At 44.4% G+C, this 27,991-nt stretch overlaps 1 protein-coding gene and 1 pseudogene across 1 annotated transcript; both read right to left on the bottom strand.

Moving 5' to 3' along the window:
- Positions 1-52: 52 nt before the first annotated feature.
- On the bottom strand, positions 53-17,167 carry LOC138417301 (N-acylneuraminate-9-phosphatase-like). Its single transcript, XM_069547145.1, has 2 exons — positions 12,656-17,167; positions 53-6,072 (listed from the first exon to the last, which is right to left on the bottom strand). Exons 1-2 carry the CDS (start codon positions 12,953-12,955, stop codon positions 5,416-5,418), a joined length of 957 nt encoding a protein of 318 aa, XP_069403246.1. The 5' UTR covers positions 12,956-17,167; the 3' UTR covers positions 53-5,415.
- Positions 17,168-19,599: 2,432 nt separating this feature from the next.
- On the bottom strand, positions 19,600-27,741 carry LOC138417275 (patched domain-containing protein 3-like; annotated as a pseudogene).
- Between the last annotated feature and the right edge of the window lie 250 nt (positions 27,742-27,991).

Raw genomic sequence — 27,991 nt, 5'->3', positions numbered from 1 at the left:
GACATCTGCTGGACACTCAGTGAAGAACCATATGTGTGATTTTCAAAGCGTATTTTGTCAATCATTATTTTATTTACTTTATTATGTTTTCAAGCACACATTTCAAGCTTGGGAGATGTACAAAAAGATTATCTCTAATTATTAGGAACTCAGTATTATACGGGTGATATTAAACCAACAAATAAACCATCACAAAATTTAACTTTGAAATTATTAAAAGCTTGGGTTGAGGATATTATCCATTGATCAGCCTGATGCCCAGGAAAAAAAAAGTCATGACATCTTCCAGGAAATCCATGAAAATAACTGTATTGTCAATGTCATATATGTGAAGAGTGGTTTAAAATAGACAGTTTTGACCTACCAAGGTCATGTGACTTTTCCGTACCTTTCTTTTTGGCCACACCTTGCAGCCAGTAGAATCTTAGTGCCCTGACTAGGGATTGAACCTGGGCCCCGGCAGTGAGAGCACCGAGTTCCAACCACTGGCCCACCAGGGAATCCCTGTTAACTGTTAAACTTCACCATAAAAGTATAAACTGAATGGATTATATTCAGAAGGGTCTTATTATGAAGAAATCTGAGTTTAAGTCTTAGAAGTGATCATAGGAACATAGTTGCCTATCAAAATAAATATCTTATGTATAAGCAATGTTGAAAATTCAGCAACATAGGACCATAACAAGCCCTCCCATCACAATCAAAGTCAAAGAAGAAATGTATACAAGAATACAGAGAATGAGGAAGTTGGGGAAGAGATCTTAAGAAATAAGCTGCATATATAATTCTTTTTAAGTTTCAAGCATGCTGTAAATCTCCAGCTCAAATGAGTGGCTTTTCTCACTGTGGGTAGTGACTATGGGGCGCAGGGCTAGTTTTGTGGGGCTTGACCTACACTGAACATAGACTGGATAGGCTTCCACAATAAAGGCGAAAGAACGGAGTATGCATCTAATACTGCTTCTATGCCAAACCCAATGGAAACTATCATAAAGGAATTTAAACACACACACACACACGAACTGGGAAAACAGGCGCTGACGGCAAAATTATGGAAGCCAAAAAGCATGGGGACAAGTGGCAAAGGGTTTAGTAGATGCAAGAAAGTAGAGACTAGAGCAGCAATGGGAAACGCTGAGAAGCCACGAGCTGCATAGCTACCCCTTCAAACATTCAGGCACGGAAACCGCCAGATACCTCAGTCCTCAAGAAGAGAGCGAGCTGAGCTAAGGGTGATGGGGAAAAGGTGCCCCAAATATCCACGGAGGGAACTCCCTGGGAGTCCAGTGGTTAGGCCTTGGCACGCTCACTGCAGGGTTTGATCCCTGGGTCGGGGAACTAAGACCCCATAAGCCACGCAGCACTGCCCCACCCCCCTCAAAAAAAAAAAGTGGTAAAGAAAACATGCAGATACAAATAGATCCCTGGATCCTTGCCCCCTCCAACCTGGTCCTCACTCAACAGAAGTCATGATGCGTCTCTGGAATAAAAACAGAGGGGCACCACACACAACTGGGCTCAGGAACAACCAGAGATTAAGTGACCATACGCATTGTCACACCTCCCCACTCAGCTCCCAGGGGCTGACATCAGACCTCTACTCAGTCAGGAGTGAGAGACTCTTCTCTAGGAAACCAGACCAAGAGGAAAAACCTTCGAACCCCAGGGGTTTTTCAAGTAACTGCCTACCAAGCACCCTTCGGAAAAGGAACCTCTGGGTATACAAGCCCCATCCATCCCTGCAGAGCTTCTAGTCGAGCATTTTCATTCCTGTCTTACTTGTGATACGTGAGGTTCACTGGGCATTTGAGGAAAGCCTCTAACGTGCACAAACAGACCCAGATAAACAGAAGACAGCAACATGGAAGATACAGTGGATTCTTGGATTCTTCAAAAACGTAAAAAAAAAAAAAAAATTTCCACTCAAACCAAAAATAAATGCTATTAAGAACATTTTCTTAAAACTGAAAAAACTTGGAAATTAAAATACGTAATGGCAGGCAGGAAAAAAAATCAGTGAGACTGAAAGGTAAAGCTGAAGGGGTCTTTCAGAAAGTGGAACAAAGTAAGAGATGGAAAACTGGGAGGAAAAAGGAAACAAAGCGCAATGGCAGGAGAGGAGGTCCAATTCCTGACGAGCGGGAGGTCCACAGAGCGGGAAACACAGGAGGAGAGCGCTTATCAATTAAGTAAGGACATTTTTCTAGGACTGAAGAACGTCAGGTTTTGTTTGAAAAGGTTCAAGAGTGCCCAGGACAGAGGATGCAAACACAGCAAGGGAAATCACGGACCACTGAGGGGGGAGAAACAAAGTTCTAAGAGCTTGAAGAGAAAAAAACAGGGTCACAAAGTGGCCGCTAGGCCACAGAGCAGTGCCTTTGAAATTCTGAGTGACCTCTGGCTACATGCTGTTAAACTATCAATGCTGGGAAAATAAACGCATGTTCAGACACTTGCGATTTGATCTCATCTTTACAGGGAAACTCCTCAAGGATGCATGCCACCAAAGGGGGAACAAATCAAGAAAGGGATGGCACAGGGCACAGGACATCTAACATGAGAGGTGAAGGGAATCACTGAGATGGGGTATGCCCCAAAAGAGGGCAGAGGAAGGGCTTCACAGCTGTCCCGACCTCAACGCGGACAACATGCAAGTCAGCAGAACCATCGCCTTTATCAACAGTGGATGGCTGAGCTCAAAGCTCCTAACAGGAACAACTGACAGAAGCTTCATGACTTTTAAAATCAGTATCTTAGCAAGATCATTGCTTTCTAAAATCAAAAAAGCAGAAATAGAAAGCTGACTGAATCAGAGGAATTCTGTACACTCATACCTACCTATATACACAGATACACAGCAAAGTGCTGACAGAAGAGGCCTTTTTAGGGTAGGCGGGTTGCTGGGAAAGAGATGAGATGGACGTTTTGCTATTCACGCATTCATTCTTTGACTTGCGTACCACAAATAGGACTTGTTCCAAAATGAAAAAAATACATTCCCCCATTTCAAAAAGGATGGAATGAAAAAATCCTGAGCATCATGCATAGCAAGGAAGTAGCTTTGTTAAACAGGTAAAACTATGTCTAATGTACACACATTGAGTCAATGTTCACCATACATGTGTGTAACGGATTGTGACAGAAAACATTTCCTATCGTGGGCTGCAAAGAAATCTGACAGTGCTAAGTCGAGCACCTCTGCAGCTGAAAAACTGTCTTTCCTAAAATATCACGCTCACTGGGTCCTGGGCACTACCGTATCTCGGATATTCGTGCGCCAGTGGGCGGATGAGTGAATGGAACCAGAAAACAGCCAGCCTTGTGTCAGCGTTCCATGGGCACGGCCCGCTCATAGCTACGAGGCATTCCTCCGAAACGACAGTGTTTGGGCGAGCCTCTGGACAACTGAGAATCTGTGGCTTTCTAGGCATGTGGGGAACTATGAAAAACAATAAAGAATTATTTTAAAACAAACCCCAAAAGAACATTATTAATAAAATAATAGGTCTATTCTAAGATTTCTTAATATCTTCTGTAACATTCCACTCAGAATGCAGAAAGCCAAAGTTCTTCCCTAAGGATGGGTGCAAAGGGAAAGTAATAATACATTACAAGAAACGCAATTATGTCATTCCCCACCAGATCACTTTTGTTGAAGAACTGCTCACTTAGCAACTGAGGTGCCCACCTGTTGAGATCTGCAAGAGATCCCAGGAACTGGGAGCAATGAGCCCTCTCAGGCAGCATAATGAACGCAAGTGCCTGGACTGTCTCATGGGCAAAGTGAAAGGACAAACCCTCAGCATCACACTCGCCCCCCTGAGAAATGACACACAAAACCACTTTCCTATCAACAGCCTTCAACTTGACAATTTAAAACATCTACACTGCAACTGAGGTCACATGGGCACCACACCTAGAAGAGTTTTACACAAACATTCCCTGTTCACAGGCGTTCAGTTTTGGAGCAACAACAATACTCTTCACAGTCAAGGGCACAATCACATTTTTAAAAATAAGAGTGGGATGCATAACAGGCACTCGCGCCATGGCAAGGAGCCCTGCTCCTGGCAGAGCACCTGAAGGAGCCTTTCTATACACGCCCAAACAACTGAACACTTCACAGTAGCAGTTTCCTATACAAACGTTAAAAAAAATAAAAAGTACCCCACCAAAAACAACCCAGACCAGTATTTCTTTTTTCCTTAATTAACCTTTTTATTCCAGGTACGGTTGGTGAAATCATGAGACTTTCTAGCCTCCTGGTCTTGAGAAGTTTTTCAAGTTGCAGGATGCCTCACTTTGGACTTTTAACCAGTAAGTTCAAAGCAAACCCTGAAATGGCTATAGAAATTTGTGACACAATGACAGTTCCCAAAATTTGAAAAACAGGAGATTTAAGGCAGATGATAACACCAAAAACAGTCAAGTATTAAAATGGCACCCTGGAAATGGTTAAGAGTACAATCTAACCTTCCATCGGTTTTCACCATACGGGAAACTATCCTGTCCGGAGACACCAGATGAGGCACAGCATGATTAGGACGCACCAAGGCGACCCCCTCTGACGTGTTCACAGAAGACCGACCTGGGGCCACGTGGCCTGCACTCCCGCACAGCGAGACTGACCGGCCCCTCAACCCCGCCGCGTTCCTGGGAGAAGACAGTGCAAGTACTTCCCCAAGAGGCAAAGACTAGCAGGAGCCTATACACTCACTCGAGAAAGATGGGAAAACGCTACGGAAAAGGAGCGCTGTATTTTGAGTTTAACAGCTTTTTTACTGGAAGAATTTATTGGCCACATACACACCATAGGAAATCTATCCCCTCCCCCCACAAAAAGGTAAGGCAGAAAAATTAGATTCATAAGAGAAGTATGCATTCAAAGTAGGCAAAAATATGGTGCATGTTTTTAAAGCAGAAAAATATGAAAATAATTTCACTATGAAATGCTTTGATTGGCATGTAACTTGGTACTTACTTCATATCAACCAGATCCAACTGCTCTAATATATCTCTATTATATATGTTTCAGAATAGCTATTTTTTTTAATCTATTTTTAAGCCAAAGCATAAAATCTGTATTTGTGCTTCCATGAACAAATCATCTTCCTTGGTATCTTCAGAGATCCAAGATGCTAACAGATTAATAAAATAAATTTTTTTTTTTAATCTCAAGCCACAGATGAACAAATATACTTCTTCAAAGTTTCCTGGATGACACTGCTAAAAGTAACTTGTATTAATGTACTCTGGATTTTCAGATATAAATACCAGTCAATGGTTGGTTGGCCATTACATGACAGCTGTAATTATCCTTAGAACTGGGTCACAGTATAGAGAATGCCTTAACTTTTCTTAGCTGGAACCCTGTAATTTGACCCTAAAATTCGTAAGTATACCGTTTTCTGTGCTTTAAGTGGACACACTGACTTTGCAGTCTATGCTGTGTAAGAGGGCAGGTAACTCTAGCACAGAAGAAACGATATAATGTGGTGTGGGGGATGACTTCAGGGGCACCATCCCATTTTTATTTATCCAGACTGTTGCCTTCAGCCCTGCATTGAGGCCTCCTTGTATATCGGTTTCCAGCGTGTCACCAACCATCACACAGTCCCCAGGCTGTACCCCGAGGAGGTCACAAGAGTAATAAAATATGGAAGGGGCCGGTTTCTCCTCCTTCTGCTCTCCACCCACAACAATAGCGTCAAAATAGGACTGACAAGCACAAGCCTCAATCTTCTCCCGCTGGGTCTGCCGTTCTCCGTTTGTCAGTAAGAGAAGGCGGACCTCCTTCCGAAGTTCAGTGAGCATGGCTTTGACCTCTTCGGCCAGTGTCATGTGCTGTAAACGTGTAGATTTCCACAGGAAATAACATTCTTCAGCTAATTTCCTATTGGCTGCACCGCCTTTGGTTTCCTGGATTGCTTCTTCCCAGTGTGAAGTCCTGAGGTCAGTAATGCACGTATTAGAAGGATGAAAGCATTCCTTGCTGAGTTTAACTTGAACTTTGTTGCAGATGATTTCAGCCTCTTCTTTGTAATGGTATTTTGATTGTAAGAGCTTTATCACCTAAATAAAGGAAAATAACTCCATCAACACACTTCATGTCTTCAATACCCATGTCCTCAGAAGCTGTGAGCCTATAAACCAAGAGCAAAGACAGACTCTAACTCCACTCCTGACTTGGGATGCTCCACTGCCACATCGTTTCTGGTGGGGAAAGAGCACCATGGGACTTCCCTGGTGGTCCAGGGGTTAAGAATCTGCCTGTCAATGCAGGGGACATGGGTTTCATCCCTGGTCCAGGAACTAAGAGCCTACATGCCGTGGGGCAACAAGGCCCACGTACACCACAGCTCTGGAAGCCCGTGCACTCTAGAGCCTGTGCTCCGCAATGAGAAGCCCACGTACCACACCTAGAGAGTAGCCCCCACTCTCCGCACCTAGCGAAAGCCCGCTCACAGCAACGAAGACCCACACAGCCAAAAGTGAGCAATTAAAAGTTCAAAACACAAACAAACAAACAAAACACCAGAGTGAAGATTTCTCAACATTTCCAGACAATTCATTCACATTCACACACACACACACACACACACACACACACACACACACACTCCCTCCCCACCCCCCGACTTCTTCTAAGGAGATTCTTTACATACAGCTACAAAAATCCCTCATTTGTCAGCTTAAGTCTGTCACCTTTTATTCTGCTCATGAAGACATGAAAATAAAACTGTGCTTATATTTAGTAAAATATATAAAATTTCTAACCACCAATATTTAGACTCTTCCCAGATATAAGGCTACTTCACCTAACCTCTCCTCATCTATCTCTATTTTATCTTTTGAAGCCCTATTAACTAACCACCATATAACAGGGGACCCAATTCTGTACTTTTAAAAACGTGCGTGTGTAGTCCCCATGGAATCAAGCATGTTCTGTGATTTCAGCAGGCTAATGACAGTGGTTCTTCCAAACCTACTTTTCCAGATAAAAAACTTCAAGTAGTTCTGAGTCTCCCTCTCTGTCACACTGGTTCTGAATCCTTAACACAATCCCTCTTAGGATCCCACAGCTCTTTACTTTGGCTTTTCATCATACGAGGTTCTTACCATGTGGCCTGTTCGCTAACATTTTCTGACTCTGATGTGGCAAGCATTATGCTCAAAGCTCACCTATGCTATTTCTAATCTCTTCTACAACTCCCCGAGGGGGCTTCCCTCTTGAGATGAGAGAAAGGAAGTTTAGAACCGATAAAGAACCTGCCCCAGCTGAGACTGAAGCCTGTGCTTGCCTACCTCCACAGGCCACACGTGTACCTTCATACTATGTATTCAGCGCTGGAGACTGGGCCCCTCGTTCTCACGACATTATCTGATGAGGACAATAATCATCACAAACGCTGGGTTGAGTGTCCTGAGAGTCACATGAAAAACGAACTAAACGGTAAGAGGCAACCCCAGGGCTGTTGGGTAAAGAGGGCAGAGGAAGAAACATTTAAACCAAGGCATTCCCAAGCCCAAAGGTGGGGACAGGAAGAGGAGAAGAGCATTCTAGAAAGAAGGAACAGCACAAAGACCCAGTACTTGGGCTTTTGTGAGCCGGGCAAGCTGGAAGCCGAGTTCAGCCGCGGTGGAGACCGCGTGACGGAGGGTGCCAGGTGAAGCTGGAGCGGTGCTGCCAAATGCCCAGGCTCACCTCACTGCCACTGGCACCACTGGCCTCCTCCGCAAGGACCTGGGCTTCTCGGCCCAAGAGCCGCATGCCTCCACACAGGCCACGGGCTGGAGCCAGAGGACAGCCCGAGGAGTAGGTCTCAACCAGTAAAAGGCAGAAACTGGTGGGTAGATATCACAGCTCCCGTGGCCCTTCGGAGGGGGAGTGGCACGTGTCTGCATGTGTCTCCTAGAGTCCCAAGCCGTGCGCACTGTTACCTGCTCCTCGGAAGGGTCTGTGTTAGATTCTTCCCCTTTCCCATCTGACTCCGCCATCCCCTGCAGTGCTTCCTAAGCGCCAAGTGAATTACTTGCACTTGGGAGTGTAAATAATTCAATTACTTGAAGTCTCTGTACTGGGGACTTCCGGGAAAAGCTGATCAGCCGCGGCACTTCTGGATCTTTGAGGATGAGCGCAATACACATGGTTGGGGCTAAAATCTTCCTGTTGTTGAAGCAAAGCAGTCAAACAAGTGTTCCCTAAACTTTACAGGGAATAAATGATCTGCTATTCAGGCCAGACACTCAGTTCACCTGCTGAAAAGGGGAAAGAGCTGAATAGACCCCTTCTTCCTGTAATACCTAAGAAAAGCCTTACTAGTCCAGTGAAAATATACCAACCCTAAGAATTTTAGGTAAAGGCAAAACACTGAAATGTTTTGCTTTATAAAGTTAAATTTCAATGAACCAATCCACCCAGCAACGCTGCTGCTATACAATAAAAGGACACAGGCCTCGAGGACTCCACAGTACTCCTGATTCAACAGGAACCGGCTCACTGTTCATTGGGTTAGAGCTCCCAATAAAGATTCAGTTTCCTGTAAACTGTAATTGGCAATTCATTAAATACATTTCTGGAATATGAAAAAGCCAATTAGCTTACCTTAAAGGGAGATTCTTGCAGAGGCATGGCATATGGATCCCAAGTTTCAAAGCTGCTTCCCATTACATTCCCTGATTTAACTTTGCCACAATGACTAATTACATATTCATTTGGAATAACTAGTAGTATTTAAACAGTATTAACATCTTTGGGGGAAAAAAGTTTATCAGTCATTTACATATTATTATTAAACAGAAATAACATCTAAAGTGAATTAGTCCACATTATTGGTGCAAACTCACCAAACATCTGCACTGAGAAAAGGGAAGGTTTAATTGAACTCAACAGAGATGGACAAAAAAGATCTCTGATTTAGAGGCATGACGACATCTTGTGTAAGGGCCTACAATCTTGTGTAAGGGCATCCTGGGCAGGCCTGAGGAGGGTTCTGCGGAGAACGAGGCCACTAGACGCTTACAGGCCCGATGAAGGGAGAAGGGAGAGCAACATAAACTCAAACTCCATCTCCTTCCAGACTCTATTTAAGGTTAACACATATAGAAAGGAAACACTGCCCTACCTCCTGCTTTCCAGACCCAGAATTAAAGTTACCACCATCAGTACTAATGTGTGCGTTAAGTTGCTTCATTATGCCTGACTCTTTGCAACCCTATATCCTGCCAGGTTCCTCTGTCCATGGGATTCTCTAGGCAAGAATACTGGAGTGAGTTGCCATTTCTCACTCGAGGGAGTACTCATGTTTAGATATGATTTAAAAAGACTTTTTTTGAGGCCTAGTGTGTGAGCCATACAACACGTATGATTAAGATATGAAGTGGCTGAATTCTAAATAAAACTTACAAATAACATGCTCACAAAACATGATGGCTGCATACAGACTAACCAAGTCAACCAGTTTTCCTGTTATTTTTAGTTCAAGACTTTGTTCAAATATCACGTACTCCATGTGGCCTAACCTCACCAACCTATTTTGAAACGGCAATTCTTTCTCCCCTCCACCTAACATATTTGTAAATAGAAGCACATTTATTATGTTGACTGTCATCCCCATTGGAAAGTAAACTAAAAAACGCAGGAATACTTTTTGCTTTGTTCTCTGAGAAACCTCAATTTTCTGGAGGCTTCCGCTTGAGTTGTTGCTTAGTTGCTAAGTTGAATCTGACTCTTTTGCAACCCCATGGACTGCAAGGCTCTTCAGGTTCCTCTGTCCATGGATTTCTGCTTGAGTGGTAATACTGAAATACAGGCCTGAAGTGGGTGGAAAAAAAGTAGCTTTCCCAGATGACTAAAAAATAACAGTAATAAAGCTGATGGCCAATATTCTGTAATAACTGTAAATGGAAAGTAACCTTTAAAACCTGTATAAAAATTTTTAAAAAGAGGTTGGAAAAAGAAAAAATATTAGAGCTGATATTTAGTCAGTATGGGCTTCGCTGGCGGCTCAGACGGTAAAGAACTCACCTGTAATGCAGGAGACCAAGGTTCCATTCCTGGGTCATCCCCTGGAGAAGGGAATGGCAACTCACTTTGGTATTCTTGCCTGGAGAATCCCATGGACAGAGGAGCCTAGTGGGCTACAGTTTATGGGTCGCAAAGAGTCGGACAAAGCTGAGTGACTAACACCCAAACACATAGTCAGTACATGATTCCTTCTCCTCAAGCCCAAGGCAATGGCTGGACTTTTCCCCCTTCCTCCTTTCATAAGTCATTCAGAGTGACTCAGAAAGCTGGTATGTTACTTTTAACTAGGCCAACATCTGTGGCTGTTGTATTCTTATGGGATAAAGCGATCCTGGATCCTTGTATAGTTAATAGCATTTCACAGGATGTTTACAAAAGAAACAGAAAGAGAAACAAGTCTGGAAAAATGAACTTTTATACATCCATTCAACATTCATTCAACATTTACCATGTGTCAAACAAGATAAATATGACAGTTTGTCTCCTCTTTAGAAGCTCACTACTGGGTCTTCCCTGGCAGTCCAATGGTTAAGAAAGTGAGTTTCCAATGCAAGGGGCAAGTGTCCAATTCCTGGTCAGGGAACTAAGACCTTACAAGCCTCACAGTGAGCTGCCCTGCTCCCCCCTAAAAGAGGAAATTCACTATTTAGTTGTGGGCATGTGAGCTGCAAAAATTAACTGTAGTATCCTTTGACAAGAACATTAAAAGACATATGAAAATACAGAGCTGGTATAAGGGAGGGTATAAAGACCAAGGAGAAATACAATCTGACTTTTGTTTTTAAAATTTCTCTGTGGTAGGAATGTGGATGAAGCGGACACAGTAAGCCTGGAATCAAGATCACAGCAACAGTCTAGACGAGCAACAAGTCCAGCTTTAACTAAGACAAGGGCATCTGGGATATGCAGGAGGGCACAGACTTAGAGACGGAGTGGACAGTAGTACAATTCTGGAACACCGGCCTCTAGGTACTTCTCATACATTACATTAAACCTAGCAGATGGGGTTTCTGAGAACTAATACCACTACTCAAAATATCACTATTGAAAGATCTGAGGGCTAGAGGGATTCAATAACTTGTTTGGGTGCTTTCAGCTAGGTATGGAGGAAAACTGTGATTCAAACTCAAATGTCTCATTTTATGTATTTATTTATATTTATTTTTTGGACAAGCCATATGGCTTGTGGGATCCTAGATTCCCACCCAGGGATTGGGCCCCCACCCTTGGCTGAAAGCACAGAGTCCTAACCACTAGGTCGCCAGGGAATTCCCTCAACTGCCTGATTTTTAAAGCCCACACTCCTGGCCTATAGCAAGAATTGGACTAAAACATTGATTTAATTACAACACATTGGACTTGGCCTGCCGAGAACACACAGGTAAGTATGTACAGTCTGCAGGGAGATACTGGAGGCAATATATGAGGGGTTGGTGCTCCTGAGGTCACGATCAAAGGTGTGAAGATGGAAAGGTCAGTCAATACTGTGTAATGCCTCAGTAAAGTTATTAAAATAGACTTAAAATGTCCAAGATTCTATCAATTTAGGAGGTGCCTAATTGCTTTTTTTTTTACTTAAAAAATGGACATATCTTTGCTTTTTTTGCAAAAACTGTATAAAAAATTGTTAACATTTTTCCAGTGTATATTTTGGAGAATCACTCTGCTAAACTATTATACACATTATAATTAATTCCCAAAAGTAGTCTTTTGAAGTTGGCCCTAGTGTTGTACTATAACACAGATGAGAAACTCAGGCTCTGCATTGAATTATCTGCCCCAGATCTCAGAGCAAACTGTGGAGCCAATATGATTAAAGACTGATTACACTCTTATGGAGAATAAGAGAATGTTAAATAAAGACATCTTTATTAAAAAATAATAATAATAAACAAGAGTATTGGACAGATCCGAAAACGCACCAGGAGGGTAATGCACCAAGAAAGAGGACGAAGAGGCTGAAGATCCAGGGAGACACAACTTAACTAACAAAGCATGAAGTGGGCGGGGCACGAAGGGTTGGAAGGATCAGGTTCCGAAAGTGGGCTTTTCAGATATGGTAATCCTTCGTTTATTTCCCTTAAAGCTGAATGCAGACAAACGCAAGCAAGGGTGGCTTCGGGTCTTGAAAGGAACGGGAAAAGGCTGAAAGAGCATCAGTCGGTACGGGAAGCGGAGGGTGCCGCTTCTGAGCAAGACCTCGTGAAAGTGAGGGTCACACTCACCGCCGGGACACCTGAGTGAAGCGCTCAGGCTCCAAGGTCCAGCGCACACAGCGCCAGGGGCCCACACTCCCGCGGCCAGGCCGGGAGCGCTGGGTGCGCGCGCGTCCCGGCAGCTCCAAACCCGCCCCGACAGGAAGCCAGGCGCCCCGTGCGCGGCAGCAGCTCGCCGCGGCGGCAACCCTGCCCTCGTGGCAGTTCAGCGACACCCTTCCGGGAGCCCGCGCGCCGCGAGCGCCGTCCGCTCGCAGACGCCCTCGCCCTCCGCGCGGGGTGGCCGGCACACGCGGCCTCCGGGGTGAGGGGCCCCGACGCGCAAGGGGCAGACGGGGCAGTGCCAGGGGCCCGAGGGGCGAGCGCGCGGGGCGCGGAGCTCGCCGAAGGGAAGCAGGAGACAGGACGTTACCTCCAACATGCCCTTCCGACTCGCGCCGGCCGTGTCGATTAGCGTGTTGTCCAGGTCGAAAAAGACCGCCCGCACTCGGCTCAGCCCCATACCGCCGCCGCCAGCGCGACGCGCAAAGTAGCCGCCGCCGCCGCCACTGCCGCCGCCACCGCGCGCGCCTGCGCGAACCTGGCCCGCGGACGGGAAGGCGAGGGCGGAGCCGGGAGGCAGCCCGACCCTTCCGCACCGGCGCTCAGCTCCCGCGAGAGGTCTGCAGACCTGAACCCTCCGGAACGCTGAGGTCCCGCGAGACCCCGGCATCGCGCTCTCTGAGGTGCGCGGAGAACTCCTCACCCGTCTTCGGCTCTTCTGAGTGGGGCGTGTGCGAGGTGGTCGGGGGCGCCGATTCCTCCTTTGTGTCTGTTTCTGCTTAACTCGGAGAACGATCAGAAACCTCAGAGATGCAGATGACACCACCTTTATGGCAGAAAGCTAAGAGGAACTGAAGAGCCTCTTGATGAAAGTGAAAGAGGAGAGTGAAAAAGTTGGATTAAAACTCAACATTCAGAAAAGTAAGGTCATGGCATCCGGTTCCGTCACCGCGTGGCAAATTGATGGGGAAGCAATGGAAACAGTGAGAGACTATTTTCTTGGGCTCCAGAATCACTGCAGATGGTGACTGCAGCCATGAAATTAAAAGACGCTTACTTCTTGGAAGAAAAGTTATGACCCAACCTGCTGCTAAGTCGCTTCAGTCGTGTCCGACCCTGCGAACCCATAGACGGCAGCCCACCAGGCTCTGCAGTCCCTGGGGTTATCCAGGCAAGAGCGCTGGAGTGGATTGCCATTTTCTTCTCCAATGCATGGAAGTGAAAGTGAAGTCGCTTGGGCTCCTCCGTCCTTGGGATTTTCCAGGCAAGAGTACTGGAGTGGGTTGCCATTGCCTTCTCCATGACCAACCTAGACGGCATATTAAAAAGCAGAGACATTGCTTTCCCAACAAAGGTCCATCTAGTCAAGGCTTTAGTTTTTCCAGTAGTCATGTATGGATGTGAGACAATTGCAAACAATTGTAGATCTGATTGGAAAGGGTGATATTTATCTGATATCTAAGGAGACATATATTTTGTAGGGGAAAACCAAATTTTTTTCCCCTCTCTGGGTGAAGAGCCCTTAAGTACAAACATGCACATAGTTGAAGATCAAGAACTACTGCTTGGAGGAATGGAGGAGCATTTGACTTTTTTCTAGCTCACTTGATGAGAATGAGGATTTGGAAGTATTGATACCATAGAAACAGGACTCCCTAGGATGAGAACATGATGTGAGGCCATAATCTAATGCACTGTGATATGTGATCTCTTATTCCAGTATGAAACAGGGATTCTAAAAAGGGAGGCAAAAATTTGTCTTTTGGAGACAATGGAAATTAATCAGTGTGCAAAATGCAATGTGCCACGTGGTTAAACAAAATAATGGGAGTGTGATCCTAGGCAAATTAGTTAGGTAATAAACAATCTACAGATCTCTAAATAGCATTATGGCTAAATAAAGCAATTCAAAAGAATAAGATAAACCTATATACAGTCACATGTTATGATCCTTTGATGTATTTGGTGAAAAATATAATCTGCATACAGAGATTTTTTTTCCTTTTTTTTTCTTTTTCGCTCAGTCCTGTCTTGACTCTTTGCCACCACATGGACTATACAGTACAGGGAATTCTGCAGGCCAGAATACTGGAGTGGGTAGCCTTTCCCTTTGCTGGGGGTTTTCCAAACCCAGGGCTCGAACCTGGGTTCAATACATTCACAGATAGTACAATAATATTTATGAAAAAGATACTCTTGCATATATGTGGACCTGCTTGCAAATGCAAAGAAAACGGTTTGTAAGGATAAACTCCCACTTTTTAACACTTCGATTAAGAAGAGGAACATGAAAAAAAAAAAGAGGAATGTGATAGAAGGAAGTTTTAGGACTGTGCTTTGGGTTCTTCTATTCCCACGTTTTATTTTATGCATTTACTTCAAATTTTTTACAAAGAGAACATTGTGTCTGTAAAGAATAACTAAATGAGGTGTACCAGGTTCACCAAACCCTTACCTGAGAACCATGCTTCTGGGTGATACCCTCGAAGTTAAAATCTGCCACTTAGAACACAGGGAAAATCTGTGCCTTTTGTGTGTGGGGGTGTGTGTGAGTGTGTGTGTCTGTGAACAAGCCAGATTGTCCCAGTCACTTTTGAGTCACATAAGCACTCATTTCATTCACCTTTAAGAAGTGCTTCTTGTACTAACTAAATCCTGAGAAGATGGGTGCCAGGGACAAATTTGGGGCTAATTAAAGCATGGTATGTGGTCCCATCACTTATGGCAAATAAATGGGGAAACAATGGAAACGAGAGACTTTATTTTCTTGGGCTCCAAAATCACTGCAGATGATGACTGCAGCCATGAAACTAAAAGACACTTGCTCCTTGGAAGAAAAGCTATGACCAACCTAAAAAGCATATTAAAAAGCAGAGACATTACTTTGCCAACAAAGGTCTGTCCAGTCAAAGCTATGGTTTTTCCAGTAGTCATGTATGGATGTGAGAGTTGGAGTATAAAGAGAGCTGACCGCTGAAGAACTGATGCTTTTGAACTGTGGTGTTGAAGAAGACTCTTGAGAGTCCCTTGGGCTACAAGGAGATCCAACCAGTCCATTCTAAAGGAAATCAGTCCTGAATATTCATTGGGAGGACTGATGCTGAGGCTGAAACTCCAATACTTCGGCCACCTGATGCAAAGAACTGACTTATTGGAAAAGACCCTGATGCTGGGAAAGATTGAAGGTGGGAGGAGAAGGGGACAACAGAGGATTAGATGGTTGGAAGGCATCACTACTTCATGGACATGAGTTTGAGCAAGCTCAGTGAGTTGGTGAAGGACAGGGAGGCCTGGCATGCTGCAGTCCATGGAGTCACAAAGAGTCAGACGTGAGTGAGCAACTGACCTAAACTGAACCGAGGCTACCACGTGACTGCCAAGGACTCTCTAGCATTCAGGTGCTAGCAGCCCAGGTTCAAACAGACTCGCTTGGAACTTCTCCAGGAAACCGTTGGGTGGGTGGAGAGTGGTGCTCTGTCCCGCAGCTCTTTTCTGATCCTCTGTGCTATTTGAGAACCAGGTCTTTATTCCTGGAAATGAGCCTTAATCCCTCAAGTTTGCACTGGAATTTGAGCGGGAGGCGGGAAAAGAGCCTGTGTCCAGTCCCAGGGGCCCAGGTTGGAGTCCGGGCCTGACCTGGAGAGAGAGATCTGTCTCCCTGCAGGGCCTGGCCTAGAGCCTGAGATGCCCTTGGCCTTGGGTCAAGACCAGGAACCGAGCTTGGCTGGGCGGCGGGGCAGAGCACAGAGCCCCCTCCCGAGTTGCAGCTGAGGCTCCACTACCTCCACCGATATCGCAGTCTGAGAACCAACTGGCCCAGCCACCCCGCTGCCACACCAACTGCCTGGAGCCACCGCTGTCTTGGGCCTTCAGTTGGGCTGGAAGGTGAGCTCGCACCCCTGGATCTTCCTGCTGCTGTCCATGGTGTTAATGGCTGTTCTTAGCACTGGCCTGATTTACCTGCCCCATGATGAAGAAGACCTCGAGGAGCAGTACAGCCTGGTAGGGAGCCCTGCCAAGGCTGAGCAATGCTTTGTGCAGGAACATTTCACTGCCAACAACTCTCTCATCTTCATCTCCAGGAAGAGCACTGAGGTGAATTATGCCTCCATCCTAGCGGTCTCCAACACTGAGACACCACTGGAGCCGGAAATTAGAAGAAGTTAGCAAGGTGGAAGGCGCGTGGCAGGCTTTGACTGTGACACAAGACAGCAGAACCCAGATCCCCTACGGCAAGGTATGCACTGAGAACCAGGGCTCCTGTGTCCCCCCAACCCACTCTTGTTCGCCTGGAAAAGGAACAGGGGCCTCAACCTGAAAACCTTCACCTTCCCCATCTACAGCCTAGCTGGTCAGATCATCAACCTGGCCAACATCCTGGGAGGATCTTAGGTGAGAGTATGGGGCTGATCCAGGTACTCCTCCAGGCCGAAGCCCTGCAGCTGCAGTACTACCTGAAGACAGGTGAAGGAGAGGAAGATGAACGTAGCAAGGCGTGGATGATCCATTTCCTGATGAAGGTTGGCAGCCTTGGAAACAGTTTGGCCTTTAAGAAGATCAAGGTACCTAGCAGCTGGGGTTAATAGGGAGGCCAGGAGAAGGTGGGAAGGATAAGAAGACTTGTTCCAAGGACCATAGCAGTAGCATTCCCAGATTATCAGATAGAGTCCTTGACTGGAAGCTAGGTGTGCTCTGCCTTATTTGATCCTTAATCCAACTTTCTTAAAATAGCACACTGAAGAAAGCCGCGATAGATTCTAAAAAAGAGTGGATATGTGTATACCTGATTCACATTGCTGTGCACGTGAAGCTAACACAAATTATAAAGCAACTATACTGCAATATTTTTTTTTAAGTAAAAAGAGATAGGACGTAAAAAAAAAAAAAAGCCAAAAATCTTAAATCCTTGGTAACATTCTGGTTAAAAACACAAGTTGTACATTCTCAGGGGAGGTCTGCTCAGTACAGACGTTGCTCTTCCCGTTTAGTTTGGTTTTCTGGTCAAATACTCTGCAATTCTTACTTCCAGTTCAAGCCTTTGCTGTTTCTGGGAGCCCCCTAAACTTTGTTTGAAGTTCATTGGAATAAAAAAACAAAACTTTAAACAAAAGTTTCATGATGTTTTTGAGAAAGAAAGATGAGCATTTAAAAAGTAAATTATAGCATAGGGCCAGGCACATATTATCTGTTCAGTAATTTTTGGGCTGGCAAACCTAATACTCTGAATAAAACTGGTGAAAATGAGAAGACACCTTCTGGAAAAAGCCTTTTAATACTCAGGCCTTTCTGAAATGGTGTTTGTGCAATAAAAATAGTAAAAGATAACAACCTAATAGAAGCTTAGAAAAAGAAATAATGTCACAGTTATTAATGCTTTCACAGTTTTGTATAAGATTCAGATTTTGTATATTCGGGAGTATTAAACTTTAGATTTTTGAGAGAAACTTTGAAAAGCATGCCAGAGATTTGTGGGAAGAAACAAATCTTCATTACCTTCTTATTCTAAAATCATAATCCATAGATTTTTATTTTTCACTGAATTTTAATATTTAAATCAATAAGCTGTAGTGTTTCATTATCATATGTAACACACACAATATCAAAATTGAAAGCTCTTTACCTGAATATATTTTTGTGGCAGGTCCTCTACATGACTTTCCAGACAACTGGAATCTGAGGCAAATTCTATGACAGTGGTGCCCTTGTTTCACTTGGCATGCCTTCTATCATATTATTTGCAATTCTATCATGCTACAGGTAAAACAATTTTATTAGTAAACTCTAAAAAATGTTTTATTGTGATAATAAATATAATGTGTAGATATGTCAGGGGACTATGTAATTTCCTCAGTTCTGTCTTTCCAGAGCAGAGATTTGAAACAGCGGACCAGTGTTACAGCTCTCTTACAGCTCAAGAGTTTTGCTCAGCAAGCAAAGGAAAGTACACCCTCAAGGTGTGATAGCAGGCCAATCCCAAAGGGGAGGCATCCATCCATCTTGGTTTCCTCTTTGTATACATTTGTCTCTTGCCCCTGAGCCTGCCCTATGGAAACTAGCTAGCTAGCTGGGGGGTAGGGGTCGGGGTCGGGGGGGGGGGGGGGGGGGGGGGGGGCGGGGCGGGGCGGGCGCTGCTTTTTTCACCTGAGGTCCTTACTCCAGTCCTCAGATTTTCTTTTGTTCCACTTTCACATGCTTTTTCCTTTCTTTGTCTTTTAGCCACCACCATTTTGGACTCCTTTTTTCTATTTTTCTTATTCTAACTAACATTCCCACCTCAAGAGATAGGAGGCCCATTTCTTAGGGAATAGAGACGTCAAGCTTTCTCTGGCTACTTCTGGCCAAGTTGGGATCGCGAGGGGCACTGGGCCTCCCCCTTTTGCTAGTCTGAAGCCTCAGAGTCCTTATAGTGGTGTTCATCTAAGGGTGAGTGATATTTTCTGTGCTTGGGTGTAATTTTACATATCCTTGTTGAACTGGCAGTGCATGTTGAGACAAAATGGGTTAAACAATCAATAATACACGGAGCAATCATAGGCAGCATCAATATGGTGATAACAGGGATTAGTAGGGGCATTAGCCAACTCCAAATTCCCCATTGCCAGAAGAAGAGCCCCCAAAGAGAGATTCTAGCCACCCCGAGAACTCTGCAGCTCATTCTTTGAGATCCTGTAGGATCTGAATGTTTTTCTTGAGGACTATGAGACTTTAACTTAGCTGGGATATTTACCCAGAAACAACACATCTCATTCAAGATGGTTCAAGTCCCTCCTTGTTCAGGGATCAGGAGATCTATCTCCTGTCTATTTGCGCTACAACCCCTGCCAAGCAGTGTTGGCCCTTTAGATCTAGCCTGAGAAATCTTATCCCTTGAAACTTAATTTTGGGGGTTATGATTAGAATGGCACTTATTTGTAGTCCTGAATAGGCATCTGAGATCTCCCACTCCTGTTTTGCCCCCTAGTTCCTTCATCCTACCGAGTTTTGCATGGTTCTATATATTCTTTTCCACTGGTCAGGTGCTCCTGTCCACTCTCAGTTGGTGTTCTGCGTGCACTTCTGTGTCTGAAGGTATATTGCTGATGTATATGTGGAGAGAGATGTTCTCCACATCCACCTCTTCTCCGTCATCTTGTTCTCGCCTCTCTAGGGATATTTTAAATAACATTTTAAAATGGTATTTCCAAGCCAAGGAAACATGCCTTTGCTTTTAGTTTATTGACTATTCTTAATGATGTGTTTTCATCAGATTGGGTTGAGCTAATCAGGAATTATATAATTGGTCTTTGATTTGTCAGTGGTTGTTCAAACTAACTTTCAAAAAACAGTTAAAAATACTGGGATACAAATTAGACCATGAGCAGCTCCAAATACCTTCACAAGAAACAATCTTAAAAAGTGTCCTAAAGATGTATGCTTTAGCTGCAGACAGGACACACACCCCTATTATTGTTGAAAATGCTCTTTGTAACGCAGGGTAGCCTAGCAGATACAATGTCTCAATGGTTTTTCAGTTTCTGAGGGCTCTGAACTTGAAACAAATGCATAGGAAATGTGAGCAGAAAAGTCAAAAGAAAACCCTATACAAATGACAAGATTAATCATGGCTATGGAATCAAGATTAACATTCCAGAAGGCCGTAAAACCCATGAGGCCCATAATCACAGAAGCAGTAGCAAAAGTTGCCCACAAAGAACACAGGGGATGAGGAATTAACAATAAGGAAACAATGAACATAGCTGTTGATGCAACAGTCACATTTGAATAGTGTTTTCTAATATTAGATAGCATATTCAAACACAGAGACATTACTTTGCCGACTAAGGTCCATCTAGTCAAGGCTATGGTTTCTCCTGTGGTCATGTATGGATGTGAGAGTTGGACTGTGAAGAAGGCTGAGCGCCAAAGAATTGATGCTTCTGAAGTGTAGTGTTGGAGAAGACTCTTGAGAGTCCCTCGGACTGCAAGGAGATCCAACCAGTCCATTCTGAAGGAAATCAGCCCTGGGATTTCTTTGGAAGGAATGATGCTAAAGCTGAAACTCCAGTACTTTGGCCACCTCACGCGAAGAGTTGACTCATGCTGAGAGGGATTGGGGGCAGGAAGAGAAGGGGATGACCGAGGATGAGATGGCTGGATGGCATGATGGACTCGATGGATGTGAGTCTGGGTGAACTCCGGGAGATGATGATGGACAGGAAGGCCTGGTGTGCTGCAATTCATGGGGTCGCAGAGAGTCGGACACGACTGAGCGACTGAACTGAACTGAATATTGCAGAATACTGATTGAAATATATGAAAGCCTGGTTGTATACCATTAAGGGAACTTCACACTTCTTGGCCATGTCTCGGAACTGATGTAATATCGGTTTCTTATTGGTTAAGAAGACATACTCATAGTTTGAATGAAGGCCTGGGAACAAATTATTTCCTGTGATGATGTGGTATTAATGTTATACACAAGAAGTGGAAATTCCATTTAAAAAGTGCATTTATTGCTCAGAAAAGCTGTCTTATCATTTATATCTTGAAGGATGTTTTCCATATATTTTATATATTCTCATAACCAAAACTCTGTAAGATTTTTATCTCTATACTCACTGTTTTCAAAATCTGCCAGACATTTTTCCAATTTTTGCCTAGTATTTTTATCCCAATAGTCAAGAGTCTCAGTAACGATAACCATAACCCTGGGACCGTAAGTTGAAAAATATTCTTCTTCTACATTACAATATTGTGTGGTGTAGGAATCATCACTTGCCAAATTTCAGAGGTCTAAACCTTCCTGCACTCAGAAACACCCATATATACTACTTACGATGTACAAAGTATAGGAGCACTACAAAAAACTTGGACTCGGTGCTTGTGAGAAAAGGACTAAAATATTCTCTAAAGAATAGATCCACTGGATTCCATATGTAAAATAGATAGCCAACGGGAATTTGCTGTATGGCTCAGGAAACTCAAACAGGGGCTCTGAGTCAACCTAGGGGGTGGGATGGGGAGGGAGATGGGAGGGAGTTTCAAAAGGGAGGTGATATTTGTATACCTATGACTGATTCATGTTGAGGTTTGACAGAAAACAACAAAGTTCTGTAAAGCAATTACCCTTCAATAAAAAATCAATTGAAAAAAGAATAGATTCATTGGATGGATATCAGCTTTATGTTTATCTTGGGGAAAATTACCTGGGAGGCAAAAGGACTTTTTAAATGAGGAACATTTTTGATCAGGAGTTTCCTGCTTCTTCAGCCAGCGTAGACAGACTACTTCTCTTTTACCATCCATAGCCATAAACGCTCCAAAACAGACGATGTTATGAAAATAACAAAAGAGCAGGGTTGTTCCTATATAAATATAAAAGTATTGTACGGACCTAAAAGAGGTCAGATTTTCTTTATTATTATAAAAGAGGTCATAAATCCTGTATAGGAGGCCAGGACATTGGTGATGGTGGTGATTGTAACAGATACTGCCACTTTTGAAGAGACATCGGACATCTGTTCGCTTATGCTATCCATGAGTCTGGTCTTCTGCCAGGCAGAAATCATGATAAACATATCAACTCCAACACTATTAGAGAAAGAAACAGAGTCTCCACATATTTTAAACATCCATTTAAAATTAACAAGATCAACTCAAACGGTTTTCTTTGCCTGTCTCTCAAGGTCTCACTGATCTTGAGGTGTGCTTGTGTGAATGAACCACATGTCCTGTGCAAAGCAAGTGATGAGCCCTGCACTGGGGTTTTGTGGTGCCTTATGATGACTGAAGGCAGACCTCAGAACGGAAGCCTTGTCAAGGTTTATATACCGACCTCCCAATGCCAAGAGACGCCCAACATCCCTGCGAGGGGAAGGACCAGAAATGGGTGAAGCGTGTGGACCGAATTTTCCTTTCTCTGTCACCTTTACCTGGTCTCTTTGACCATTCCATAACTGTGTGGGGAATTAGAACTACTAACCTAACCTGTCGGATCATAGACTTTCAAAGGACTTGTGATCCATACCATTACTCTGTACTTAGACCTCGAACTATATGGATGGAAGCACCTAGCCTTGCTAGGGAGCTGAAAGTTACAAGAGCACGTTTGGGAGCAAGGCGGAGCTCTGGCTCCAGGAATGTCTCTCAGGCTAGAAGTGATTCTCTTGGCTGGCTGCCTCAGGGTCCAGAGTCCTAAAAGTAAGTCTTTGTCATGGCTGTGCCTCTGATCTATGTGGGTAGAAGCATCGCTGCTGACCATGAGGTTTCTGAAGACACAGATCGGGAATTGTGTGGTGGGCTTCCTTTGGTAGTGCTAGCTCTAAGCAGACCAGAGAAAGCTCTCCCATGGCTTGTGTCACAACTCCCTAGATATTCCTTTTGTGGAATCTGTGGGAATGAACTGGAGGCCTAGTAACTTGAGGACAGAAATCACTTTTTCCTCGCTGGCTGACCCTCCAGTCCCTCTTTTGCTATCACATATACTGGTGTGGCGACACTTAGAAGAGACAGCTTGGATTTCTTGTTCGTCTCTTTATAACCCAAAGCTTCTACTGTGTTCAGGACTGTATTCAGAAACGTGCACATGCACATGGAACATGGATGCCTCCCCTGGAAGACGAGCTTGGGAAACACTCCAGAAAAGCTACCCTGCTCCACCCCAGGTGGCACCAGAGGGGGAGTGAAAATCAGACAAAGGTCTTCATGGTGAGGAACTGGACATCACCCTGGGATGCCATCAGGTCTACCCCTGGTGCATCTCCAACCCACCTTGGTGGTGGAACCGGGTGGGACGGATAAGTCACCTTTGTCAGTAAGGGACAGACTAAGTCCAACCAGGGAAGGAACACTTCGGTGGAATGTCTGTCTACACCCCCGTCTAGAGCAGGGAGGGACACCTCTGGCGAAAAGAAGCCACAGCTGTGGATGCTGCTTTTATCTCTCTTACAGATGGGAGCTTCCCTGGTGGCTCAGAGGGTAAAGCGTCTGCCTGCAAAGCGGGAGACCCGAGTTCAATCCCTGGGTTGGGAAGATAAGATCCCCTGGAGAAGGAAATGGCAACCGACTCCAGTATTCTTGCCTAGAGAATTCCGTGGATGGAGGAGCCTGGTAGGCTACAGTCCACGGGGTCGCAAAGAGTTGGACACGACTGAGCGACTTCACTTTCACAGATGGGAGCTGGCAGATCCAGAACCACCTCTTTAAAATGTATTTTTTAAAACGGGGACAAGTTTGATTCCCAGAGTTTAAAAAAGACATGCCTGATCTTTGTCTTTGATACCAAGTGGCCATGGTATCCTTTGGAAGATGGGGAACACTGGTCGGCTGAAGGGTCTCAATTCTAGTACTGTTTCACAATTAGGTCAGTTCTGTAGAAAACAAGGGAAATGGGTAGAAGTGGCATATGTGTTGCTCTTTATCTCTCTGCAAGACACGCCAGACTTATGTCCGAAGGGTGCAGATCTGGGTGTGAAGCCTTCAGCTGCCTCCTCTTCTCTTACTTTGCCCCTGTATCTTGGGCTCCCAATTAAACAGGCTGATTCAGGGCACCCTTCCAGAAGGGGTTGCCTCAGTCTCAGTAGAAACTCAAACAGTCCCAATTCATAGAAGCCTTTACAGGACTAACTTTATTACCTTACTTGGAGAGACGTAACATACGTCTTGGGACAGATGCTGACTCCTGACTCGAGAACTCGAGTTTTGGGAGAAGCTGCTACTTTTGGAGATGAATGGCTTGAGGATGAGACAAGGGGAAAGAGGGAGCACAAAATAGCCCTCCTCCTTCCTGGGAGCCAAGCAGTTCCCATGATGAGCCAGACTGTGATTATAGCATGCCTAAACGAAGGTGGGATCAGAACTACTTTGCCAGATGTATTCTTGAAGGATTCAAGCCAGTGCACACTAAGACTATAAACTATGCCAAGCTGGCTGACACAGAACAGGGAGAGAAGAAATCTCCTGATAAATTCCTAGATAGACTACAAGAGGCTCTCCACAAGTTTACTGACTTTGATCCCAAAAGTACAGAGGAAGGAATAATCTGAAAAATAGATTCCTCACTCAGTCAGCTCCAGATATCTGCCATAAGTTATGAAAACAGGCGTTTGGACCATATCAGTCTTTAAAAAACTGTTACAGCTAGCTCAGATGGTATATCATGGTAAAGAATACAAGGAGGAAAGTGGGAGGGGAAAAAAAAAAACAACAACAACAACTGACAAAAGAACAAAGCCCCAGCAATGGCTGTTAGATCAACTCTGAAACAGATTGAGGAAAAGTGCCCAGAGTAACCCAGGTGAAAAGGGGTGGACTTGTCATTACGGTGGAAATAGAGGCATCTCAAGCTGGATCGCCCTCAGGCATCTAAGCTGCACCCGGCTCCATGTCTGGTCTATAAAATGACCACACCTCAGGAGAGGCTGGCCTCTGAGACATAGGCCCCAGTGGCTGGACTCTCAAGGCAATCGGACTGAAAGTGCCTGGTGGTCCCCACACAAGCTCCCATTCTAATTACACCTGTGGAACCCTGGGGGTTAATAACTGTGGGGGGCCAATCGATCGATTTTCTTTTGGACACTGGGGCAACTTTCTCTGTGCTCACTGAAGCCCCTGGTCCGCTCTCCTCCTGATCCACTACTGTAATGGGACTGTCAGGATGAGCCAAACGCTATTATTTCAGTCATCATTTAAGCTGCAGCTGGGGCTCCGTGCTGTTTTCTCATGAGGTTCTGATCGAGCTGGAGTCTCCCTCACCCCTTCTAGGGAGGCATATACTGAGCATGGTCCAGCCTCTGCTTTCATGAATATGGAGCCTGCTCATTTACGTGAACAAAATGTAAATCCTGGAGTGTGGGCTGATGGAAAAACTGTGGGTTGAGCACAAAATGCTGTTCCTGTTGTTATCAAGCTCAAACCCCCTCAACCTATTTTCACATCAAAAGCACTATCCACTAAAGCCTGAAGTTAAGGAATGGGTGAAACCTTACTCTACTGACTTCTCATGATGTAAGGGGGATCTTCAACTCTAAAGTTCAGAGCAACAATGTTCCTTCTTAAAGCTACTGTAACTCAAGTGGTGTCAGAAGTTCTAGGAATAGAATGTTACTTACACTGTTCCTGGAGACCCCAATCTTCAGGAAAGGTTGAAAAGGCTAGTGCCGTTATTAAAGGACATCCATGTAAGCTAATTCAGGAAACACAAGACAGTTGGTTTAAAGTTTTACCCATGACTTTAACGAGAGCTTGAACTGCCCCTAAGAAGAAGAGACTGTCTCTATGAGACTGTTTTCATGCACAGATCTTGTCATAGATCCTGAAATCTTAGAATTAACTATGTGACTCAGCTTTCAGCTTTTCAACCTCGTCAGGGAAAGGCTTTGCATCATGGGTTTCTCCACTTCAAGGAAAGGACTTTCTTCCGCTCTGCAAATACCTGCACTGACAACAATCATATATGATGTCTTGTCTTGATCTGATGACATCTAACAACCCTAAAATGGACTGATGTAACTATGGGCATAATGTGACTTTTAATTTTGACTATGTTTTAACTTGGTTTAATGGGTATTTTGCCTTACATCTGTAACTGTAAAATGGGTTTTTTTCCTAACCATCTGAAAGCTTCTAAGTTACAAATGGTTGTCCAGGCTCCTATGAGTGCCACAGCCTCCTCCAACTATTACTCGGGGCCCCTGGATCAGAGACCTTCAATATGACGGTTAGCAGAATATATTGCCTCAACAACGTAGGGACAGTGCCCCTCAACAGCAGGAAGTAGTTATGGAATGAAAACAACGGCCCTTTCCCTTGGTGACATGATCCTCCTAAAAGAAAAGGGGGGAACGAGACAGTCAATTCCTAGGTATGCTGATAAGAAGACCAGGGTCCCCAGGGAGGAGAAACAGGTCCGAAAGCCCTTGAGAAGGAGGAAGGGGTCTGAGGCTCCCTAGGAGAAAAGGACAAACGGTCTTTTCTACTTTGCTCTGTCTTAATGAATATAACAATGCATCTTGCTCGAGGACATGTTTCTCCTTAACAAGAACCTTCTGACTGATCTTGTCATCTTAAAATGGATATTATGGGAGTGGGAGATTTTTCTATTGTTCGTTCTGATCTTGTTCATATAAGATATATGTTGTGGGAGTGGGTCTGAAAAAGTATGTAATGCCTTGAAAAGACTACCTGGGGGAGCACTCTGCCTCCCCCTTCTGATGTCTATGTCAGAAGCTTTCTCTGTCCCTTTTTATACTTTAATAAAACTCTGCTACACAGAAGCTCTTGAGTGATCAAGCCTGATCCCTGGTGGAAAGTGAAGTGAAGTGAAGTGAAGTCGCTCAGTCATGTCCGACTCTTTGCGACCCCATGGACTGTAGCCTACCAAGCTCCTCTGTCCATGGGAGTTTCCAGGCAATAGTACTGGAGTGGGTTGCCATTTCCTGAAGAAGCTAAATAGTCTTCTTTGAAGATCACGAATCCAACGTCATTCACTGTAAGCTATCATACAATTAACCTGTTTTTGTTTTTTCCTATTCTAAATCACACTGAAATGAACATCCTTCTTCTATTTTGTGAACACCTGTCCAATAATTAGGACGAATTCCCAGAAGTGGAATTGGCAGATCAGATTCCATTTTAAATTTTTAAGTCTTGATTTGTTGCAAAGTTATATTTTAAACCTGTACCAATTTACAAATTTCCCTCAGCAGAATGTGTGTTTATTTGCATACAACCTTCCCCAAACCTTCAGTCTTGCTGTAATATTCATTAATCTAATAAAAAGACAAGGTGTCTCACTTTTGGTTTAACTTGCATCCCTTGACTAATGGAAAGGTCAAATATTTCTTTCTTATATTTTCAATGATTAGTGTTTTGGATTCTGTGTGTGTGTGTGTGTGTGTGTGTGTGTGTGTATGTGAACTGCCTGTTCATGTCCCTGGTCTGTGTTTTTCCATTTGGGGTAATAGATTTTTCCAACTCTTAAAGGCACATAAGACAAAGGATGAGATGATTGGATGCCATCACCGACTCAATGGACATGAGTTTGGGTAAATTCCAGCAGTGGGTGATGACAGGGAGGCCTGGCATGCTGCAGTCCATGGGGTTGCAAAGAGTTGGACACGACTGAGCAACTGAACTGAACTGAACTGAACCGAACTGAAAGGCACATAATTCCATTTGATTTTCTTTTTCTCCTGATTCCTCATTTTGGATCTGTAGAGTCACCAATATATAACTATTTTGCCTAATCTAACACAATACCCTTCCTTTACCCACCCCACACCCCGACATACACAGTGTGCACCCTCATGCTTTGTTTTACTCACCTAGAATAAGAAATGGTGAATTTGCAACTATGATCACAAATGGCACCCCAATGTACAACATCAGGCCAAAGCCACTCACCATTGCGAAGGCAGCAGAAATGACTCCAAAGGCTGAGACCCACATTTTGTTCCGTACACAGACACACCTGTACATTTGGAGGGGAAAGTCATGGAACTTGCAGTGGTAGCTTCCATACCGAAGGTCCAGCAATCCATAACATTCTTTCCTCGGACACCTCTTCAGAGCCCTCTTGCACAATATTTCCCATACCTGTCTGCTTGAGAACTTTAATTTCCAGGCACTAACCCAGACCAACTGAACAGAAGATGGGGCGGAGGGAGGTGCAGACAGAAAAGTCGGGAATCTGTGCTGTTACCAAACTATACTGGTTGATTCTTATGCA

The sequence above is a fragment of the Ovis canadensis genome, chromosome 13, assembly GCF_042477335.2.
Source record: "Ovis canadensis isolate MfBH-ARS-UI-01 breed Bighorn chromosome 13, ARS-UI_OviCan_v2, whole genome shotgun sequence".
NCBI lineage: Eukaryota > Metazoa > Chordata > Mammalia > Artiodactyla > Bovidae > Ovis > Ovis canadensis.
Note: the sequence above shows the minus strand (reverse complement) of the source record. Positions and strands in the feature narration are given on the sequence as shown.